The 23,950-nt window shown below is 47.2% G+C and overlaps 2 protein-coding genes across 2 annotated transcripts in view; both read left to right on the top strand.

Moving 5' to 3' along the window:
* Nucleotides 1-23,950, top strand: part of LOC138664055 (zinc finger protein 420-like) — an 81,811-nt gene that overhangs the window by 44,140 nt on the left and 13,721 nt on the right. The gene's annotated exons all lie outside the window — the stretch shown is intronic.
* Nucleotides 932-9,501, top strand: LOC138664043 (uncharacterized). Its single transcript, XM_069750455.1, has 7 exons — nt 932-994; nt 5,527-6,701; nt 6,764-6,853; nt 7,430-7,513; nt 7,593-7,803; nt 7,884-8,040; nt 8,156-9,501. The coding sequence occupies exons 2-7, from the start codon at nt 6,657-6,659 to the stop codon at nt 9,447-9,449; spliced, it is 1,881 nt and encodes a 626-aa protein (XP_069606556.1). The 5' UTR covers nt 932-994; nt 5,527-6,656; the 3' UTR covers nt 9,450-9,501.

The following is a 23,950-nucleotide window of genomic DNA, read 5'->3' as shown; positions in this document are numbered from 1 at the left end:
ATGGCTCTGCTCCATACACCTTGTACATACAAGGCTCCACTCTGTACACTTCGTACACACATAGCTCCTCTCCGTACACCTAGTACACACATGGCTCCGCTCCGTACACCTCGTACACACATGGCTCTGCTCCGTACACCTCGTACACATGGCTCCACTCCGTACATGTTGTACACACATGCCTCCACTCCGTGCAGGACGTACACACACGGTTCTGCTCTGAAACATACGGCTCCTCTCCGTATACACGACTCCGTTCCGTACACTCGAACACACACGGCTCCATTCCGTACACCTCACACACACAGTTCCACTCCGTACACCTCGCACGCACACAGTTCTGCTCCATACACACACGGCTCCTCTTCATACACCTCCTACACACGGCTCTGCTCTGTACACACATGGCTCAGCTCCATACACCTTGTACACACACGACTCCGCTCCGTACACCTCGTACACACATGGCTTCGCTCTGTACACATAGTACACACACGCTTCTCTCCGTATACCTCGTACACACACCGCTTCTCTCTGTATACCTCGTACACACATGGCTCCGCTCCATACACCTCGTACACACACGGCTCCTCTCCGTACACCTCGTACACACACGGCTCCGCTCTGTACACTTCGTACATACATGACTCCTCTCCGTACACCTAGTACACACAAGGCTCTGCTCCGTACACCTCGCACACACCCGGCTCCGCTCCGTACACCTTGTACACACACGGCTCCGCTCCGTACACCTCGTACACACGCGGCTCTGCTCCGTACACACACGGCTCTGCTACATCCACACTGTAAACCCCTCCTGACCCCACACAGAAACTTCCCCTCATCCAGCACCATGACAACCAGCACAGCAGAGTCCTGCATACACTGAGGCCCCTGATCATGTGACCCCTGACTCCTCCCCTCCTGTGACCTCATCACAGGTCCTGTGTGCACAGAACAGCCATATATGTGGTGTGCGGCTCTGCAGGTGGAGGTAGGTGGATGTTACTTGTAAACAACCCATTGACGTGTATAATTATTTGTGGACGGAGCGATAATTCATCCTCCAGCATATACCGGCTCCAGCAGGGTCCTCCGTCCCCCGTCTCCTCTTTGTGGTTTGTTCCATACTCACTAATGCCGCCTTTGGCCTATTCCAGCTCTGGGCGCTCACATTCAGGTCTGCAGACAATGAACACACTGACAATGCTCGTGCATGTGTCTATCATGGAGAAGCCCCTATAAATAACCTGACCCTTGGTCGGGAGCTTTCCATCCTGCTCCTTTAGACCCAGGATTACAGCTGGAGATGTCAGACATGGCTGTGTTCCTCAGAAATCTGTTACTCTTTCTTTTTCCCCCAATACATTATTAAGTACAGTAAAAAACATGGCCGCCCTCCGTCTCGGTGACACGTACATGTTTTCGAATGTCTCCACCATTTTTCGAACCATCCGCTAGAAAGCTGTGTTCGGAGCAGGCGGCTTTCCTCCACTTTTCTGCCTTGTTCAGTAGCTGTGATCCTCCGTAGACAGGCACCGTTATGGCGGAATACAGCGCACACTACTGCAGGTATAAATTAACTCCTATATACTAACATTTTACATTAGTGTTTTTCAACCTTGGGGTTCTTTAACCTAAACTTATTTAATTATTGATCATTAAAAATTAACGAGCTATTTGATTTTCAACAGCTTCAATTAATTTTACCCCCCAAAAGAATTGGAGTCACAATACTGCAAGGCCTCTATTTGCCCATAAAATACGCGTATAAAGCTCTGAGATTGAGTTCTCCTAGGACTGCATTAAACCCTTTGAGCCTCTTTATTGCAAACATAGCCGTATCCCTCGGTAACGAATAGCCTATTTAAAAATACTCTGCTGGATCAGTCTTTTTAGGCTACTTAAACTGTAAAAACAGTCCAAAAATTATCCATTTTGGATGTAAATGCCTGCCTTGCTGGTGTTTATACATAGACGTTGAAAACAAAAGGAGCCGTGTCTTTTCAAAAATTATCCCTGTTTGGGGAGATTCAAGAGCTTTTTTTATTTTAGATTGTAAGCTTGCGAGCAGGGTCCTCACTCCTTTTGGTATTTTTCAAGTTATGTGTTATTCTGAAATATCTTTATTGTCTGTACAAATTCTATATAAAATGTAGAGTGCTGTGGAATATATTTTGGGCTATAGACATTATTATTATATAAGAAAAAGAATAAAGCTTTTTCACAAAGCATCCAAAAATTATCCATATACAGTTAAGTCCATATATATTTGGACAGAGATAACATTTTTCTAATTTTGGTTATAGACATTACCACAATGAATTTTAAACAAAACAGTTCAGATGCAGTTGAAGTTCAGACTTTCAGCTTTCATTTGAGGGTATCCACATTAAAATTGGATGAAGGGTTTAGGAGTTTCAGCTCCTTAAAGGGACTCTGTCACCTGAATTTGGCGGGACTGGTTTTGGGTCATATGGGCGGAGTTTTCGGGTGTTTGATTCACCATTTACTTACCCGCTGGCTGCATGCCGGCTGCAATATTGGATTGAAGTTCATTCCTGTCCTCCATAGTACACGCCTACGCAAAACAATCTTGCCTTGTGCAGGCGTGTACTATGGAGGACAGAGAATGAACTTCAATCCAATATTGCAGCCAGCATGCAGCCAGCGGGTAAGGAAAGGGTGAATCAAACACCTGAAAACTCCGCCCATATGACCCAAAACCAGTCCCGCTAAATTCAGGTGACAGGTTCCCTTTAACATGTGCCACCCTGTTTTTAAAGGGACCAAAAAGTAATTGGACAGATTAAATAATTTTAACCCCTTTCTGACCTTGGACGGGATAGTACGTCCAAGGTCAGATCCCCTGCTTTGATGCAGGGCTCCGCAGTGAGCCCACATCAAAGCCGGGACATGTCAGCTGTTTTGAACAGCTGACATGTGCCCGTAATAGGCGCGGGCAGAATCGCGATCTACCCGCACCTATTAACTTGTTAAATGCCGCTGTCAAACGCAGACAGCGGCATTCAACTACCGCTTCCGGCCGGGCGGCCGGAAATGACGTCATCGCCGACCCCCGTCACATGATCGGGGGTCGGCGATGCGTCTCCATTGTAACCATAGAGGTCCTTGAGACCTCTATGGTTACTGATCGCCGGTGGCTGTGAGCGCCACCCTGTGGTCGGCGCTCACAGCACACCTCCATTTCTGCTACATAGCAGCGATCAGCAGATCGCTGCTATGTAGCAGAGGCGATCGAGTTGTGCCTGCTTCTAGCCTCCCATGGAGGCTATAGAAGCATGGCAAAAGTAAAAAAAAAAAGTTGAAAAAAATGTTAAAAAAATAAAAAAATATAAAAGTTTAAATCACCCCCCTTTCGCCCCAATCAAAATAAATCAATAAAAAAATATCAAATTTACACATATTTGGTATCGCCGCGCTCAGAATCGCCCGATCTATCAATTAAAAAAAAGCATTAACCTGATCGCTAAACAGCGTAGCGAGAAAAAAATTTGAAACACCAGAATTACGTTTTTTTGGTCGCCGCGACATTGCATTAAAATGCAATAATGGGCGATCAAAAGAACGTATCTGCACCAAAATGCTATCATTAAAAACGCCAGCTCGGCATGCAAAAAATAAGCCCTCAACCGACCCCAGATCACGAAAAATGGAGACGCTACCAGTATCGGAAAGTGGCGCAATTTTTTTTTTTTTTTTAGCAAAGTTTGGAATTTTTTTTCACCACTTAGTTAAAAAATAACCTAGTCATGTTAGGTGTCTACGAACTCGTACTGACATGGAGAATCATAATGTCAAGTCAGTTTTAGCATTTAGTGAACCTAGCAAAAAAGCCAAACAAAAAAACAAGTGTGGGACTGCACTTTTTTTGCAATTTCACCGCACTTGGAATTTTTTTCCCGTTTTCTAGTACACGACATGCTAAAACCAATGATGTCGTTCAAAAGTACAACTCGTCCCGCAAAAAATAAGCCCTCACATGGCCAAATTGACGGAAAAATAAAAAAGTTATGGCTCTGGGAAGGAGGGGAGTGAAAAACGAACACGGAAAAACGAAAAATCCCACGGTCATGACGGGGTTAAATAAAATGTTCATTTCTAGTACTTGGTTGAAAACCCTTTGTTGGCAATGACTGACTTGGCCATTCAAGAATATTCCACTTCTTTGCTTTAATAAACTCCTGGGTTGCTTTGGCTTTATGTTTTTGGTCATTGTCCATCTGTAGTGTGAAATGACGACCAATCAATTTGGCTGGATCTGAGCACACAGTATGGCAGTAAGTCTGAACTTCAACTGCATCTGAATTATTTTGTTTAAAATTCATTGTGGTAATGTCTATAATCAAAATTAGAAAAATGTTGTCTCTGTCCAAATATATATGGACTTAACTGTATTTATTGAGCAAAAGCAGATGTACTCTAGTGATCGGCTAGCATATTCATGTGCTAATAGAGTATCTTCGGCGTGCTCGAATAGTATGTTCAAGTTGCCGTGGCTGTTTGACAACCACAACACATGCAGGAATTGGCTGACATTGTGCCCAGTACTTTTGAGAGTATTATTATTGTTCCATGGCACTTTACATGTGAGGAGGGATATACATAACAAATATGAGTACAGTAAGTCACCAATGGTACAGTAGGAGAGAGGACCCTGCCTGTGAGGGCTCACAATCTATAATGGATAAGTGAGTATATAATAGGTGAGGATAGAGCTGGTCATGCAGCAGTATAGTGGAGCAATGGTGACTTCAGGTTGTAGGCTTATCGGAAGAGGTAGGTCTTCAGGTTCCTTTTGAAGGTTTCCATGGAACGCGAGAGTCTGATATGTTGTGGTAGAAAGTCCCAGAGTAGGGGGATGCGCGAGAGAAATCTTATATGCGATTGTGGAGGAGATAAGAGGGGAGTAGAGAAGGAGATCTTGTGAGGATCGGAGGTTGCGTGCAGGTAAGTACCGGGAGACGAGGTCAAAGATGTATGGAGGAGAGAGGTTGTGGATGGCTTTGCATGCCAAGGTTAGGGTTTTGTACTTGAGTCTCTGGGTAATGGGGAGCCAGTGAAAGGATTGACAGGAGAAGAGGCCGGGAAATAGTGGTGGGGGAAAGGTGGATTAGTCGGGCAGCAGAGTTTAGAATAGATTGGAGGGGTACGAGAGTATTATAGGGGAGGCCACAGAGCAGGAGGTTGCAGTAGTCAAGGCGGGAGATGATCAGGGCATGGACTAGGGTTTTTGCAGATTCTTAGCTGAGGAATGTACAGATCCGGGAAATATTTTTGAGTTGAAGTCGGCAGGAAGTGAAAAGCGCTTGGATATGTGGTTTGAAGGAGAGATTGGATTCAAGGATTACTCTGAGACAGCGAGCTTGTGGGACTGGGGAGAGTGAGCAGCCATTTACTTTAATGGATAGGTCTGTTGGGAGGGACGAGTGAGATGGGGGAAAGATGATGAATACTGTTTTGTCCATATTAGGCTGCTTTCACACATCAGGTTTTTTGTTTCAGGCGAATTCCGGCTCTTCCGACAAAAAACGGAATAGAAAACCGGAGAAGCCGGATCCGGCATTTCCCCCATTGAATATTATTGGTGCCGGATGGCGCCTGATAGCCCAGCGTTCCTTCCGGTTTGATGCCGGATCCGGCGTCAAGTCGATTCCGGCGTCTGGAAAAAACGTATACTGTAACGTTTTTTGTCTCCGGCGAAAAAGCCGGAAAGGCCGGATCCGGCCTTTCCGGCTTTTTACAACAATGCATGTCTATGGATGCCGGAAAGCGCCGGATCCGGAAAAAATCGGATTCGGCGGCCGTATCCGGCTTTTTACACTGAGCATGCTCAAAAAACTTTGATCAGCCCCCTGGACTATATATAAAGCAGGGCCATGAGGCCTTCAGCCATTTCCAGCCCAAAAGCAGAAGAGCCAACACCCTGCCAAGACGGAAGGAGCCAGAGAGCCTGCCACAGAGCTGAGAGCCTGCCACAGAGCTGAGAGCCTGCCACAGAGCTGAGAGCCTGCCACAGAGCTGAGAGCCTGCCACAGAGCCGAGAGACTTCCACAGAGCTGAGAGCCTGCCACAGAGCCGGGAGCCGAGAGCCTGCCACAGAGCTGAGAGCCTGCCACAGAGCCGGGAGCCTTCCACAGAGCCGGGAGCCGAGAGACTTTCACAGAGCTGAGAGCCTGCCACAGAGCCGGGAGCTGAGAGCCTGCCACAGAGCCGAGAGCCTGCCACAGAGCCGAGAGCCTGCCACAGAGCCGAGAGCCTGCCACAGAGCCGAGAGCCTGCCACAGAGCTGAGAGCCTGCCACAGAGTCGGGAGCTGAGAGCCTGCCACAGAGCCGAGAGCCTGCCACAGAGCCGAGAGCCTGCCACAGAGCCGAGAGCCTGCCACAGAGCCGAGAGCCTGCCACAGAGCCGAGAGCCTGCCACAGAGCCGAGAGCCTGCCACAGAGCCGAGAGCCTGCCACAGAGCCGAGAGCCTGCCACAGAGCCGAGAGCCTGCCACAGAGCCGAGAGCCTGCCACAGAGCTGAGAGCCTGCCACAGAGCTAAGAGCCTGCCACAGAGCTGAGAGCCTGCCACAGAGCCGGGAGCCGAGAGCCTGCCACAGAGCCGAGAGACTTCCACAGAGCTGAGAGCCATGTCTCCGGGGAGGCCTCCTCCTCCTCGCCGTCCACGCACAGAGGTTAGTATGAACCAAAGGTGTGTGTGTGTGTGTATCATCTATTCTTTTATGTTTCATCGTAGGAAGCTGATGAGGCTGAGTCCCCCGGAGAAGAGGTGGTCCCCGAAGATGAGGGAAGGGGTGGAGAAACCCACGGAGAGGGCTCACAATTGGTATGTATCTGTGATGTATTGCGGAAACACACCCTACACTACACACAAAACATAACACTAGATGCTTACAACAAAATACATAGAAACTGATACTTTCAAACCACACACAACACATATATACACGTATAAGTATATAAGGGGACAATACAAATATCTCGCTGAGGATCTGTTTATACCAAGGAAGGTGACGGGCACAAGGGGGCATTCTTTGCGTCTGGAGGAGAGAAGGTTTTTCCACCAACATAGAAGAGGATTCTTTACTGTTAGGGCAGTGAGAATCTGGAATTGCTTGCCTGAGGAGGTGGTGATGGCGAACTCAGTCGAGGGGTTCAAGAGATGCCTGGATGTCTTCCTGGAGCAGAACAATATTGTATCATACAATTATTAGGTTCTGTAGAAGGACGTAGATCTGGGTATTTATTATGATGGAATATAGGCTGAACTGGATGGACAAATGTCTTTTTTCGGCCTTACTAACTATGTTACTATGTTACATACAAAACATATATATCACATGGCACACAACACATAGAATGGCTACCAACAACCCCATAATTTTTTATTTTTGTATTCTAGAGTTCTGAATCTGGTGCCCAAGCAATAGGTCCTTCCAGTGGCTCCCGGGGTCGTCGGCGACATTCACGTGGCGGCCGTCGTCATGTAGGTTTTTTGTTATTTTTTGGGTGCAGGTTAGCAATGTTTCAAATTTGGTGTTAATTTTTTCCCCCTTTTCAAACAGGTTTCACAGCGTGCTCCAGATTCGGACGGTGAGGAGGTCGGCCTTGATATTGACCTCCTCATCGATCTTGTCAGAGACAGGGAGCCGTTGTGGAATATGGGTGACCGCCGCCATGCTGATCTCTCAGTGACCCGTCGACTCTGGGAGCAAATCTGCTGTGAACTGATTCCGAGGTGGGAGGACCTAGATGTTCAGGCCCAGATTCAAGAACGTAAGTATCCTCAGTTCAGTTTTGGTGATGCATTCTAAAATGCTGTTTCTAACCAAGTTGTCTTTCTCCTATTTTAACAGGTGAGCGGATTGTGAAAAGGTGGCGGTCGATCAGGGATCGCTTTAAGAAGGAGTTCAATAAAGAGATGCAGGCCCGGAGTGGATCTGGAGGACGCAGGAGCACGTACAAATACGCAAGGGCCCTGTCGTTCCTCAGGTCAACGATGGTCACCCGAAGGTAAATATTACCCACCACATGCACTAATGTTTTACATGTCTAACCTCTTTTGCTCTTTCAGCCAGGGCCATGCAATGACAGTATATTAATTGTTTGTTTCTCTCTTTTTCCACAGAACCGTTGGGAGCACTCTGGAGCCTGCAGCACAATTGAACACTTCTGGGGCGATCCCTCAAGAGGCCGCCACCGAGGGACACTTTGACAGTGAGGAACCCTCTGCACCTTCCCACTCTGCACCTTCCCACTCTGCACCTTCCTACTCTGCACCTTCCCACTCTGCACCTTCCCACTCTGCACCTTCCCACTCTGCACCTTCCCACTCTGCACCTTCCCACTCTGCACTTTCCCACTCTGCACCTTCCCACTCTGCACCTTTCCACTCTGCACCTTCCCACTCTACCGATCCCTCTTTCCCATCCACGAGCACTGGAGCATCCTGGCCGGTTCCATTGCATGTAGCTGCTGGTGAGAACATAGCGTTTCCTGTACCCCACCCTTCTGCTGCAGCCACCTCTAGTACACCTGTAGCATCGGGGCGGTTTCGCCAGAGGGGTCAGATACATAGTTATGCTCCCGAGTTCTTGCACCTGAACGCATCGTTCCAGAACTGTCTGAAAGTTTTGTCCGAGCAAATGGCTGCAGGATTCAATTTCATAAATAAAAGTATGCTCGAGATGCATACACTTCTGGTAACGATGCGTTCAGAGGCAAAACAGTCCCCGAACAACACTTTTTTTCAGTCGGTGCTTGAGCAAATGGAGACGCTATCTACTTCTCAGCAGATGCAAGTAATGGAATCCTGCCAGTCTACTCTAGCGCTAATTGCCTCTAGAGCAGATAGTTCTTCCAACCATCCTCCAACTTGCCCCCCTTCCTCCACTGTCCACCACTACAGCCAGTACCATCCTCCTGACCCGTATCGCCAAACAGACATTGCCCCATCACGCCCAACTCGCCATCATCTACATCGTGCCCCGTCCCACCAGCCACACCACCACCCCCATGCCCCTTCCCACCATCCACACTATCAGCATCCCTCCCGTGCCACTTCACACCCATATGATGATCCAGACCCATACAACTTCCCATCTACTTCATCCTCACCTCCTCTCCCTGCCCACTTCCAACAGACTGTATCACCCTCTTCCCAAACATCTTCTACACACATCACTCATTCTGCCACCCAGTCCTCCCAAAACATTTCGTACACCCCTCCACCCTACCAAATTTCTAACCCCAATCCCACTTTCTTGTCCACCCGCTCAATAGCTTTCTCCACTCCTTCACCCCTAACCGGTGAACATTCTCCACCACCATCACATTCCTCTCTCCACACTCCCACTGTCGAAGTGTCCCTATCAGACAGTGCCTCCGATAGTATCTCCACCCCGACGTATGAAAACATTTAGTACCCCATTTTTTTGTGTGTTACATTGTTAATAAAAGTTTTTGGTTGAAAAATCTCTTGTATTTATTCATTAGGAACAAATAACACTTTTGTAAAAAAAAGGTTTATTGGTAACAGTAGAACTTTGGGTATGCACATCTTGATTTAAAAATAAACTCAAACAGGTACCCAACATGGTTAAAAGGTAAACCCAAACAGGTACGCAACATGAGGGTAAAAACCAAACTGGTATACAACACGGGTAAGGTAAAAACAACAGGTACGCAACATGGGTAAAGTTTAAAATTATTACTAGGTATACACAAAGTGTTTAAACTATATCATCCTGCCAGTGTATTCTTCCTTGGGGTGAAATAAAATATTCTGCAAAGTGATCCCGTATTCTGGACACTGTGGCAGAACTTCTGTATGTATGGATGCTGTAATCCATCAAGGTGGTTTCGGCAGAATGGTCCTCAATGGAAAGCTGTTCCTTGGATATAACATAATTGTGGAGGACAACACACGCTTTCACCACCTCATCCACAGTGTTTGTGTTTAAGTTTATGGATGTCAAGAGAACTCTCCATTTGGCGGTTAGGATCCCAAACGCACACTCCACCATTCTCCTTGCACGTGTGAGTCTGTAGTTGAAAATTTTTTTGGTATTGGTTTAACCACGGCTGGAGTAGGGTTTCAAAAGATGCTCTGAAAGCTGAAAAGCTTCATCCCCAACACATACAAATGGCATTGGTGGATCGGAAGTTTGAGGCAGTGGTCTTGGGGGGGGAAATTGAAAGGTTTTTCCATATAAATGCCGCCCCATAGAAGACAGTTTGAAAACTTGCGAATCATTAGAACGACCATACGCCCCAATGTCCACCGCTACAAATTTGTAATCCGCATCGGCGATGGCCATCAGCACGATGGAAAAGTACTTCTTGTAGTTGAAATACTGAGATCCAGAACCAGCCGGTTTCACGATACGGATGTGTTTCCCGTCCACCGCACCCAAGCAATTGGGAAACTGGCACACTTCCAGGAATCTGTCAGCTACTTCCAACCATGTCTGCATTGTGGGATGTGGAATGTATTCTTCATGCAAACAGTCCCACAGTGCACGGCAAGTGTGCCTCACTATTCCTGATATTGTGGAAATGCCCAGTCTGAATTGAAAATGTAGGGAAGACAGGGATTCACCGGTTGCTAGGAATCTGTGAAGAAAAGGAAGGAAGAAATTACTACAAATTCAAAATATCAAATAAAGAGTCCACAACAAAAGTTGATGCAAAAAGAATGCTTACCGAAGAGTCACCATCAGACGTTCAGCTGGGGTAATGGAGAATCGGCAATAGGTATCACTCCTTCTTATCAGATGTTGAACCCGCTCCACCAATATATCAAAGTTCTCCGCTTTCATCCGAACATAGCAGAAAAACTTTTCAGGGTCACCTCGAAGCTCCATATACAACGTTGAAAAGACTCCCCGGGTCATTCTCTGTGCCGTGATGGGGTGGATCCACAAACGGCGTCGTCGCAGACGCATGACACGCTGTCTCTCTTCCTCTTTCTCAATCACAATAGCTTTTAATCGATTCGCCTCTGTGATGAAATCCACGTTGTTCTGCAGAATCTTTGCAATAATGCCCTCCATCTTGCTCTGTAGCTTGCTCCTCTCCAACCCGTCACAGATGTTAAGAACACTGTATATATAGTTTTCAGCCGGCCAATCACCTTTTTAGCCTTTCAGGGGGCGTTTTTTAAAGCCGGATCCGTAAAAAACCGGAAAGAAAAACGGATGAAACGGATGCGACCGGACGAGCCGGATCAGGTTTTTTGCCGGATCCGGACAACGGATCCGGCTAAAAAACCGGATCCGGCTCGTCCGGTTGCATCCGGTTTCTTTAAAAAAAAACGCATCCGGTGATGCGGCGCGACGCCGCATCCGGCATCCGGCAAAAAACCTGATGTGTGAAAGCAGCCTACAGTTTTAGAAATCTAGCGGAGAAGGATGAAATAGCGGACAGACATTGTGGGATTCTGGTTAGTAGGGTGTTGATATCTGGTCCAGAGATGTAGATCTGTTTGCCATCAGAATAGTGGTGATACTGAAAGCCGTGGGACTCCTATGAGCTGTCCCAGGCCGAAGGTGTAAATGGAGAAGAGCAGGGGCCCTAGGACTGAACCTTGTGCGAAGAAATTGAAGCATTAATGGCTTCTCAACTATTAGTGAAAAAATTGACCCTTTTTGGGATACTCTACACGTTTTCAACTCTCAAAACAAGTAAACCATTACAAAGGGTTTTTTTTTTCCTGAAGCCTTTGAAAAGTTATAATTTTTTCTTATTGGGAGCAGGAACCGGCTAATTGTTTTCAAACTGAAAACTGCAAACAAGCCTTTTAAAAAAAAAAGTAGGCCTATTTTGTGAGCTATTTTAATTTGTCTATAATTTCAAGAGACTACATTTCGCAATGCAGTCTATAATTACAGTATAAAACTCGGTGTACAGCTACAGTGCCTACAAGTAGTATTCAACCCCCTGCAGATTTAGCAGGTTTACACATTTGGAATTAACTTGGCATTGTGACATTTGGACTGTAGATCAGCCTGGAAGTGTGAAATGCACTGCAGCAAAAAAGAATGTTATTTCTTTGTTTATTTTTTTTTAAATTGTGAAAAGTCTTTTCAGAGGGTCATTTATTATTCAACCCCTCAACCCACCAGAATTCTGTTTGGTTCCCCTAAAGTATTGAGAAGTAGTTCAGGCACAAAGACCAATGAGCTTCACATGTTTGGATTAATTATCTGTTTTTCCAGCCTTTTCTGACTATTTAAGACCCTCCCCAAACTTGTGAACAGCACTCATACATGGTCAACATGGGAAAGACAAAGGAGCATTCCAAGGCCATCAGAGACAAGATCGTGGAGGGTCACAAGGCTGGCAAGGGGTACAAAACCCTTTCCAAGGAGTTGGGCCTACCTGTCTCCACTGTTGGGAGCATCATCCGGAAGTGGAAGGCTTATGGAACTACTGTTAGCCTTCCACGGCCTGGACAGCCTTTGAAAGTTTCCTCCCGTGCCGAGGCCAGGCTTGTCCGAAGAGTCAAGGCTAACCCAAGGACAACAAGGAAGGGGCTCCGGGAAGATCTCATGGCAGTGGGGACATTGGTTTCAGTCAATACCATAAGTAACGTACTCCACCTCAATGGTCTCCGTTCCAGACGAGCCTGTAAGGCTATGTTCACACGTTCCTGATTTCCCTCCTTTTTTTTCAGGACTAAAAACCGCAGCTCTTGGCAGAAAACGCAGGTCCTTTTTTTGGTGCTTTTTTGGTGCGTTTTTTGATGCGTTTTTTGATGCAGTTTTCTATGCAGAGTCTGTGTGTGTTCTAGGAAGTTTTTTAGGGATAAAATGGCTGAAAATACCCTAACCCTACCCCTACCCCTAACCCTAACCCTACCCCTAACCCTATTCTAACCTTAGTGGAAAAAAAAAAAATTCTTAATTTTTTTATTGTCCCTACCTATGGGGGTGACAAAGGGGGGGGGGTCATTTACTATTTTTTTTATTTTGATCACTGAGATAGGTTATATCTCAGTGATCAAAATGCACTTTGGAACGAATCTGCCGGCCGGCAGATTCGGCGGGCGCACTGCGCATGCGCCCACCATTTTGCAAGATGGCGGCGCCCAGGGAGAAGACGGCCAGACGGACACCGGTAGGCCGGGTATGTATAAGGGGGGGAGATGAGGGCACGGGGGGGCGTCGGAGCACGGGGGGTGGCATCGGAGAATGGGGGGGTGGGATTGGGGCGCGGGGGGGCAGCCACACTGCAGCGGTTCTGCACCACAAACCGCAGAAAACCCGCAGATATTTTTTTCATCGGCGGGTTTTACTGCGGGTTTGACCTCACAATGGAGGTCTATGGGTGCAGAACCGCTGCAGTTCCGCAAAAAGAAGTGACATGGTACTTCTTTTTTACCGCGGCTATTCAGCGCGGCTTTTTTCGCGATTTTCCGCAATGTGGGCACAGCAGTTCCTGTTTTCCATAGGGTACATTGTAATGTACCCTGCATGGAAAACAGCTGCGGACCCGCTGCGGGAAAATCGCAGCGATTCCGCATGAAAAAAAGGATGGTGTGAACATGGCCTAAGGTTCCTTTACTTTCAAAGCGTCATGTCAAGGCTCGTCTACAGTTTGCTCATGATCACTTGGAGGACTCTGAGACTGACTGGTTCAAGGTTCTCTGGTCTGATGAGACCAAGATCGAGATCTTTGGTGCCAACCACACACGTGACGTTTGGAGACTGGATGGCACTGCATACGACCCCAAGAATACCATCCCTACAGTCAAGCATGGTGGTGGCAGCATCATGCTGTGGGGCTCTTTCTCAGCCAAGGGGCCTGGCCATCTGGTCCGCATCCATGGGAAGATGGATAGCACGGCCTACCTGGAGATTTGGCCAAGAACCTCCGCTCCTCCATCAAGGATCTTAAGATGGGTCATCATTTCATCATCCGACAAAACAACGACCCAAAGCACACAGCCAAGAAAACCAAGGCCTGGTTCAAGAGGCAAAAAATCAAGTTGTTGCAGTGGCCTAGTCAGTCTCCTGACCTTAACCCAATTGAAAACTTGTGGAAGGAGCTCAACATTAAAGTCCACATGAGACACCCAAAGAACCTAGATAACTTGGAGAAGATCTGCATGGAGGAGTGGGCCAAGATAACTCCAGAGACCTGTGCCGGCCTGATCAGGTCTTATAAAAGACGATTATTAGCTGTAATTGCAAACAAAGGTTATTCCACAAAATATTAAACCTAGGGGTTGAATAATAATTGACCCACACTTTTATGTTTAAAATTTATAAAAATGTAACTGAGCAACAAAACTTTTTGGTTTGTAAGATTTATGCATCTGTTAATAAATCCTGCTCTTGTTTGAAGTTTGAAGGCTCTAACTTATTTGCATCTTATTAAACCTGCTAAATCTGCAGGGGGTTGAATACTACTTGTAGGCACTGTAGGTGATGTGTGGCTTGTGTGGGTGTGCAGTGGCAGCAACAGAAGCTGCACAGTGGAGAATTTGGATAAGGGAAACAAGGAGATGTCTGACAGCATAGAACAAGCAATGGCAGGCCCCACAGCAGCAGTGCAGTCAAGTTAAAAATGTGTGGCTGTGCAGTATCAAGAGACGCATAGCAGAAAATTAGGGTAGGCAAAAGATGTCTGGAAATGTAGGGCCAGTAACGGCAGTATCGATGACATGATGACCAGGAGTAGCTGCCCGGCTAAGCGCGGGACATTGGTACTGGGGGCAGCGGAAGTCTGTAGAAGATAAACAACATACAATCAGCCAGGTGAAACGTATGGTCGATTAGATCATTGGCATCAGCCAGAGGTGAATGAAAGTCAGCACTAATCCATGGCTGATTCATTTTGACTAATGTGACGTTTTCCATTCTTTTAGAGGATAACCTGGTTTGGTGTGACAAACAGATCGTCCATGCTGGATACCCTTTCTAAAGGTACCGTCACATTAAGCGACGCTGCAGCGATATAGACAACGAGCCGATTGCTGCAGCGTCGCTGTTTAGGTCGCTAGGAGACGTCAAACACCGGCAACAGCTGAACGATGCAGGAGCGATCCAGTGACGTACTTATCGTTCTCGCTGGTTGTTCGCTCCATGAAAAACCATTGCAGGCATCGTTGCTTTTGCTGTCAAACATGACGAATCACGCCGACCTGACGACCAAATAAACTTCATGACTTCTAGCTACGACCAGCGATGTCACAGCAGGATCCTGATCCCTTCTGCGTGTCAAACACAACGAGATCGCTATCCAGGACGCTGCAACGTCACGGATCGCTCTCGTTCTCATTGGAAAGTTGTTCAGTGTGAAGGTACCTTTACATTACACTGAAGACTAGACATGACAGTATGGCCGTAGCAAGCTGGGCCAGTTCCTGCCACTGCTATAATCAGCTGACACAGAAGTCGATTGACCTGGGCTCAGGGTATCTACCTGAGAAAGTATATAGTTTGGTGTGACTGAAACTGAGAGCTCAGCCGGTGCTCCTCTGTTTGCTCAAGTGTTGTTGCAATAGCAGAATAAAATATTGTCCATCATGTCAAAGATACCATAACTGTTGCTGCTGTTCCTCACTTGTTGTAGGCCTAACGCAGTTGAGGGAATGTTGGCTCAGCGGGGATCATAGAGGGGTCTGCTGGTCAATCATTTAAGGGTACGGCATCCGTTTGACAAAAGCTTTGGAAAGCAGGTAGCAAGGCTTATCCTGGAAATAAGCTAATATAGGCTCCCTATTGGAAGCCGGATAAAATTCCCCCATTTTGCTTTTATAACCATGGTCTTAAAACATGGCAATAGTCATCTCTTTGCTTAATGGTAACAATATGCCTGTTATTCCACAAGCATTCCAGCATACACCTGCCATGCTGGCCAGAATGACCGAGGGCCTCGCTGGTTCATTTTCATTACCTTGCTATTGTCACGCCGCCTCCGCTGCTGTCTCCCGCACCCTGTTATACTTACGTGTCCTCGGCGTCCTGGCGCGGCTCTCCTGCGGAGTCTTTTTTTCCAGCGCTCGCTCCCGACTTCTGCTTCTCGTCGGGTGCGCGCGCACGCCAGGTTCTGTTCTACGCGTGTGCACCTCTTATTCCTGCTGGCACTTCCTGTTCTGTCCTCTCTATCGTCTTGGAGGACCCTCTCCTCCCGGAAGTAAGGCGCAGCACTACTATATCTTCCTGTGTGCACCTCACCCCTGTGCCTGATGATCACTTGTGTTTCTCTAGTGCTCCTGGCCGCACGTGTATTCAGTGAATCTTCTTGTTCTCTGATTTTGTGCTCTGTTGTCTCCCCAAAGAACCTTCGTCTGTCCCTGCTGTTCTTGTGTTCCTACAGTCCCTGTGTCTCTGCAGGCTCCGTGTCCCTGCAGTTCCTGTCTCCCTGCAGTTCCTGTGTTCCTACAGTCCCTGTGTCCCTGCAGTCCCTGTGACTCTGCAGTGCTCATCTGTCCTGAGCCCCTGCGGTACTCCGCCTGTCCAGCGTCTGCCGTTCCCGCCAGTTTAGTTTCTCTTCTACTCCTCTAGTCCTGAGTCTCAGTTTGCCTCTCCCCTTTTCCACCTTGGTCCCCCAGCTTCCGTGGCAATAGTCCCTCACGGTCCTGCCCCTAACTCTCCCTGTATAGGGGGAGGTCTATCTGGTCAGCTCGTCCGTGGGGGGATCGTCGTCACGGTCTAGATAGTCCACCTTTATTCGGACTCCCATGACAGCACACGAGAGAGGGGATCCGCCCTTAAGGAACAGGAAACCTACAGATACAAAAGGGCGGCACCTCTCCCCATGCATCAGTTGGTTTCCTGTTCCTGAAGGGACTGGATGCCTAGAGCAAAGTTCTACAGGAGTCCAGGCCGGCCGGACCGATTCTGGTGGCGAGGGGGTCTCCCACCTCGGCCGGTGCGGGTACCTGAGGTAGTCACGGTGGCCCTGGCAGGGCGGCACGGCGGTGACTAGGCAGCGAGGAGCGGTCGCCAGGGGGTGTCCGGTCTCCGGAGCCAGCGTATGGTAAGTATGGCGCCCTTCCCGTGTGCTGTGGGTCTCTCTGTGCGGAGGGGGGGCGGCAGCGTCTAGGGGGCGCCGATCGGAATGTAGCTGGCCGGCCTCGGCGTTCCACGATGGCTGCAGCGCTGACAGGAAGCGCTGTAAGCTGTGGTGATGTCGGGGGGCGGAGCCGGCGACGACTTCCGGGTCGATGAGCTCCTGCGCATGCGCAGGGGCTCCAAGATGGCGGCGCCCACCGGAGATCATGCCGCAATCCCTCCTGAGCGTCGGTTGATCCCCCACAGCTGCGGGAGGGCGGGAAAATTAAGCCAACAAGCTGAGCAAGGTGCGCTGACCGAAGGAGGGGCTTTATAAGGCGGCTCCAGCAGCGTGTTCCCGGGTTCTGGCTCCAAATTACTAAAGATGGAGTCGGATCAGGATCAGCAGGTTGTGCTGCTGGAACAAGCATCCCAGAAACCCAAGGAGAAGGAACATGAAAAGAGGAGCGATGGTTCGGGCCGCAGAAGCTCCTCCAGACAGGGGTCTGTAGGGTCAGCCAAAAAGGATCCCCCTCGTACTTCGGTATTTCTGGGTGTGAGCAGCCACTGGTAAGTGATCTTCGAGAAAGTTCACTTAGTGACTAGTCTCCCCTCATATGTTTTATGCAGGGAAGGAAAAACGTCAGTAAGGCGAAGCATAGGGAATGTGCCATCTGCGGGGTTCCCTTGCCTGACTCACACCCTAAAAAACTATGTGACCCCTGTATCCAGCAGACGGTGAGGTTCTGGAAGGAGGGGAGGAGGTATAGCATGTAGATCTTACACTCTAGTCTACCTTACTAATCCCCTTAGGTAGCCGAAGAATCCTCTTCTATTACGGCCAGTCTAAAAGAAATGATTAGGATGGAGGTTAAGGAGTCCTTTTAAAAACCTTTCACAGTCAGGAGGTTGTAGGCAGAGAACTGAGTGGGCATCTGATTCATCTGTGGAAAAGGACAAGACTGAAGAATCGGACGATTCAGCAGCATCATCCTCCTCTTCGGAAGAAGACGCTGCTCGGTTTTGCTTACCCCTAGAAAGAATAGACAAATTGGTAAAGGCGGTCAGAGGCACGATGGGTATAACGGAACCCAAGCCTCAACTATCTAAAGAACAAATGATGTTCAGTGGATTAGAACAGAAAAAGCGCAGAGTCTTTCCTTTAAATGAGAAAATTCAGGATCTTATTAATAGGGAGTGGAGAAAACCAGAGAGAAAAGGCTCCTTACCACCTGCGCAAAAACGTCGGTACCCTTTTGATGACCCAGAAGTAGGTAACTGGGAGAAAGCGCCAAAGCTGGATGCAGCAATTGCCAAGGTAGCAAAAAGATCTTCTCTCCCATTTGAGGATATGGGAACGCTTAAAGACCCCCTGGATAGGAAAGTGGATACCTTCCTAAAGGGGACCTGGGAAATGGCAGCTGGCTCCTTGAGACCTGCGGTAGCTTCAACCTGCACGGCAAGGTCAATGATGGTCTGGCTGGACCAGTTAGAGACCCAATTAAAACAAGGGGCCTCTAGAGATTCCATACTCGCAGGATTACCTGTAATCCAGGAGGGGGCGGCTTTTTTATCGGACGCCTCAATTGACTCCGTAAAGTTGGCAGCTAGAGCAGCAGGACTTTCTAATGCTGCAAGGAGAGCCCTATGGCTGAAATGCTGGCCGGGGGATATGCAGGCAAAAGCAAAGCTCTGCGCTATCCCTTGTAAAAGCGAGTATTTATTTGGGCCTACCCTGGATGAACTCCTGGAGAAAGCAGGGGATGATAAGAAAAAGTTTCCCAACCTTTTCAATCCATACCGTCGTCCCTTCAACAAAAGAAGGTTCAATCGGGGAGGAAGGCGCACCTTCTCACCAGGGAGAGATCGTCCCAGATGGGAGGATAGGCGAAAACGAGGTACAGGTCTCATGTTTCGCCGTAACCCAACGGAAAATAAAAAACAAGATCAATGACTGGCAATTCCAGTGGGAGGGAGACTATTGCAATTCTCGGCAGAGTGGTCGAAAATCACAAACAGCGTTTGGATAAAAGACACTGTTTCCCATGGTCTCAAGCTGGAATTTGTTCATATTCCACAGGACAAATTTAGGTTAACACCCTGGCGCTCATCTCCCACTGAACAATTCGCCCTAGAAGAGGAAGTGAGGACTCTTTGCTCCAAAAATGTTTTAGTAGAAGTGCCATATTCTCAGGCAGGGAAAGGGTTTTACTCTCCCCTGTTCCTAATCCAGAAGCCTGATAAATCTTACAGGACCATTATAAATCTTAAGGGTCTCAATAAGTTTTTGGTGAAACATACTTTCAAAATGGAGTCCATCAATTCGACAATAAAAATGCTTTTCAACAACTGTTTCATGGTAGTAGTGGATTTGAAAGATGCCTACTATCATGTACCCATCCATGCTGATTTCCAACGATACCTGAGGGTAGCGATACTAATGGGGGGTAGGATTCAACATTTTCAATTCAGGGCGCTCCCTTTTGGGATCACCTCGGCACCTAGAGTGTTTACTAAAATAATCGCGGAAGTCATGGCGCATTTAAGAGAGTCAAATGTCCTTATAATCCCCTACTTAGATGATTTCCTCATTGTAGGTAACTCGGTAGATCATTGTCACAATGGGAGGTTGCTAAAACCAAACTAGAACGGTTGGGTTGGATCATAAACTTTGAAAAATCTAAATTACAGCCCCTAAATGTTCAAAAATTTCTGGGATTAATGTTGAATTCAGTGACACAGCAGTGTCTCCTCCCTATAGAGAAAATAGACCAAATTCAGAATTTTGTATTAAAAGCAATTAATACACCTTCCATGACACTTAGGCAAGCAATGTCTCTACTTGGGTCACTCACATCTTGCATTCCAGCAGTTAAGTGGGCTCAGTTCCACACCAGGTCCCTACAAAGAGAAGTCCTGTTCCATGACAGAGCCTTAGAAGGCGCATTGAATGGGAAATTAACGTTGAGGCCGATAACATTGAATTCCCTTAGGTGGTGGCTAGATAAACGGAATTTATCAGCAGGGGTTCCCTGGATGGTAGATGTCACCCAGGTGATAACCACAGAGGCCAGCTCTTCGGGGTGGGGAGCCTATATGGGGGACATGGTGGTCCAGGGACAGTGGGAACCCTTCACAACATTCTCATCAAACCAAAGAGAGTTGTTGGCGGTTGAATTGGCTGTTAAAAAATTCCTCGTATATCTGCAGGGCCAGCACGTCAGAATTCTGTCGGACAACAGAGTGGCGGTCGCTTACATAAACCGGCAAGGGGGAACTCGTTCCGAAACTTTAATGCAGATCACGGATCGGTTGTTCCAAGTGGCAGAGCTCAATTTTCTATCTTTGACAGCTCTTCACATCAAAGGAAAAGAAAATGTGGCAGCAGATTTCCTCAGCTGAAATGTGTTAAAACAGGGAGAGTGGTCTCTCAACGAGGACATTTTCAATCTTATCGTCCGCAGATTGGGTCAACCAGTGGTGGATCTATTCGCCACCAGAAACAACAGAAAAGTAAAACTTTTTTGCTCCCTAAATCCCAGGGAGAATCCCCTGGTGGTGGACGCGTTTCTGATAAAATGGGATTTTCCACTGGCCTATGCTTTCCCACCACTGAACCTGATACCTCTAGTGGTGAGGAAAATCAGGGAGGATCGAGCGAAAGTCATCCTTATCGCCCCCTTTTGGCCCAGAAGAACCTGGTTTGCCTGGCTCAAGACAATGTCCGTAGCGGTCCCCTGGGTACTGCCAGAGATCAAGTGGCGGCGCTCCATTTAACGGCGTGGAGTTTGAACGGTCACTATTAGTGGGGAAAGGCTTCTCTCCAAACTTAGTAGAGACACTCCTAAAGAGTAGAAAGCAAATAACTACGAGAATCTACTCTAGGACTTGGAGAAAGTTCTTGACTTGTTCAAAGTTTAATATCCAAGACGGGGTGCCAATACAACAAATCCTAGAGTTCCTACAGAAGGGGTTCAAGTTAAAACTCTCTCCTAGTACCCTTAGAGTACAGGTCTCAGCTTTAGGTGTCCTGTTTTCCTGTAATATAGCTAATAACTACTGGATAGCGAGGTTTATGAAGGCAGTTAGTAAATCTACACCAGTGCATAAAGACAGAACAGTTCCATGGGATTTAAATTTAGTTCTGTCCTCTCTAACTAAACCCCCCTTTGAACCTCTGCAGGAGGCCTCGATCAAAATGTTGACACTTAAGACAGCCTTCCTGATTGCCATAACCTCAGCTCGCAGGATAGGGGATATATACAGGCGCTTTCCAGAGCTCCTCCATACACTGAAATCTTGTCAGACAGAGTAGTCCTTAGACCAGACCCAGCATATCTACCAAAGGTGGCGACACGTTTCCATAGATCACAGGAGATAGTTTTGCCGTACTTTATTCCTAATCCCTCTAATCCTAAAGAGCAGGAGCTTCATACGTTAGACGTCAGGAGATCTCTTCTTCAGTATATTTCAGCTACTGATAATTGGAAGAAAGATGGGGCACTGCTTCTTTCCTTCCAAGGTCCAAGGAAAGGGTTTAGAGTATCAAAATATTTACTGGCTAAATGGATTAGGGAAACTATCTCTCTAGCTTATACAGCAGGTGGGGGACCAGCTCCGCAGAATCTAAAGGCACATTCCAACCGGGCCATGGCGTCATCCTGGGCGGAAAGATCTGGAGTATCAGTGGAGCAGATATGTAAGGCGGCCACATGGTCATCCCCTTCCACTTTCTTTAAACACTATCGGTTGGATTTGGGGTCCTCCTCCTGATCTCTCCTTCGGGTTAAGGGTGCTACAAACTATAGTCCCTCCCTAAGGTAGCTTACATCTCTGTAAATCTCTCATGTGCTGTCATGGGAGTCCGAATAAAGCATTAAGCTACTTACTGGTAGCGGCATTTTTCGGAGGCCCATGACAGCACCCTTAGTTCCCTCCCTATTCACGTGGGGGTAGCACTTCCTGATATGTATATAGCGTAATATGTAAATCTCACGTATGGTGTCTTGTTACAATGATGGGTTATTTTGTTTCAAAATGTATATAATGTATATAATGTATATTTGTGTACCACTAACCGCGGTAGTCCTCTCAGGCTCTGAAATACAACTGATGCATGGGGAGAGGTGCCGCCCTTTTGTATCTGTAGGTTTCCTGTTCCTTAAGGGCGGATCCCCTCTCTCGTGTGCTGTCATGGGCCTCCGAAAAATGCCGCTACCAGTAAGTAGCTTAATGCTTTTCTACCAGAGAATCCTCACAGCTATGATGGTTGGTCCTTGTTGATTTTACTGTCAGATTTTCCCCTTCCTTTGCCAACCCTGTGTCGCCCTCCACATCCACCTTCAGCTTGTCCTTCTCCTTTTCCAAATCCTGCTGTATATAACATGGACGTTTAGCGTCCCCAATTGACACATGGTGGTGATGAACATGTGCCACTATGTGTTGCCACTTTACGCTACTCATACAGACGCTTAATTATATGTAGTGTCGAATTAAAACAAGACTGCAAACAAGGCGGCATTCTGGCAGACTGTTCTGTTTTTGTGAAGCCAATAGTGATCACTTTGACACGTAATAATGGTTGAAATGAGCTGGCACGTTCCTGGCCACAGCCATGACCCTCCTTCAGCGAGCATATTTGTGAAAAAAAAGCTGCACTATTAAATTAAGGATGTGGGCCACGCAAGGAGCATGAGTTACTTTACCTGAAGGTTTCAGGCATTGTTGCACATGATAATTCCCAGCTGCGGTTTGCAGTGGAGAACTATCCTACATGATAGATGCCGCTTGATACACAGCAGCAGCTCGTACACTGTATGGCTTTTGTAACTAAGGTTTTTAACCCCTTTCTGACATATAATGTACTATCCCGTCGAGGTGGTATTGGCCCGTATGACCACTGACGGGATAGTACGCCATCACCGATCAGCCACGCTCACGGGGGGATCGGGACCGGGTGTCAGCTGACATTCGTCACTGTGCCAGGAGCGGTCGCGGACCGCTCCTGGCACATTAACCCCCGGAACACTGCGATCAAACATGATCGCAGCGTTCCGGCAGCATAGGGAAGCATCGCGCAGGGAGGGGGCTCCCTGCATGCTTCCATGAGACTCTCGGAGCAACACGATGTGATCTCTTTGCTCCGAGGGTCTCCTCCCTCCTCCTCCCTGAAGGCCTAGGATCCTCCTGCAGGGATGTGGCTTGCAAGCCTGGCAAGCCTACTGCACGGTATGTCAGATCGCTGATCTGACACAGTGCACTGCAAAGTGTCAGATCATCGATCTGATACTATATAGTCATGTCCTAAATCCTAAATAAAGAAAAAAAAATATTGTTCCAATAAATACATTTTTTTCTAAAAAAACAAAACAATAAAAGTGTACATATTTAGTATCGCCGCGTCCGTAACGACCTGACCTATAAAACTGTCCCACCAGTAAACCCCTTCAGAGATCACCGTAAAAAAAAACGAGGCAAAAAACAACGCTTTATTATCATACCGCCGAACAAAAAGTGGAATAACACGCGATCAAAAAGACGGATATAAATAATCATGATACAGCTGAAAACATCATCTTGTTTTGCAAAAAACGAGCTGCCATACAGCATCATCAGCAAAAAAATAAAACAGTTATAGTCCTCAGAATAAAGCGATGCAAAAATAATTATTTTTTATATAAAATAGATTTTATTGTATAAAAGCGCCAAAACCTAAAAAAATTATATAAATGAGGTATCGCTGTAATCGTACTGACACAAAGAATAAAACTGCTTTATCAATTATATCAAACGTGGAACGGTATAAATGCCCCCCAAAAGAAATTCACGAATTGCTGTTTTTTGTTCATTGTGCCTCACGAAAATCGGAATAAAAAGTGATTAAAAAATGTCACGTTCCCGAAAATGGTACCAATAAAAAC

The sequence above is a fragment of the Ranitomeya imitator genome, chromosome 2 (assembly GCF_032444005.1).
Source record: "Ranitomeya imitator isolate aRanImi1 chromosome 2, aRanImi1.pri, whole genome shotgun sequence".
Taxonomy (NCBI): domain Eukaryota; kingdom Metazoa; phylum Chordata; class Amphibia; order Anura; family Dendrobatidae; genus Ranitomeya; species Ranitomeya imitator.
The sequence above is the reverse complement of the archived record's forward strand: the minus strand, read 5'-3'. Positions and strand labels throughout refer to the sequence as shown.

Coding starts and splice junctions, on each gene's coding strand:
- LOC138664043 (XM_069750455.1), top strand. CDS start 6,657: ATGTCTCCGGGGAGGCCTCCTCCTCCTCGCCGTCCACGCACAGAG. Junction 6,702..6,763: donor CTCGCCGTCCACGCACAGAG/GTTAGTATGAAC, acceptor GTTTCATCGTAG/GAAGCTGATGAGGCTGAGTC. Junction 6,854..7,429: donor ACGGAGAGGGCTCACAATTG/GTATGTATCTGT, acceptor TTTGTATTCTAG/AGTTCTGAATCTGGTGCCCA.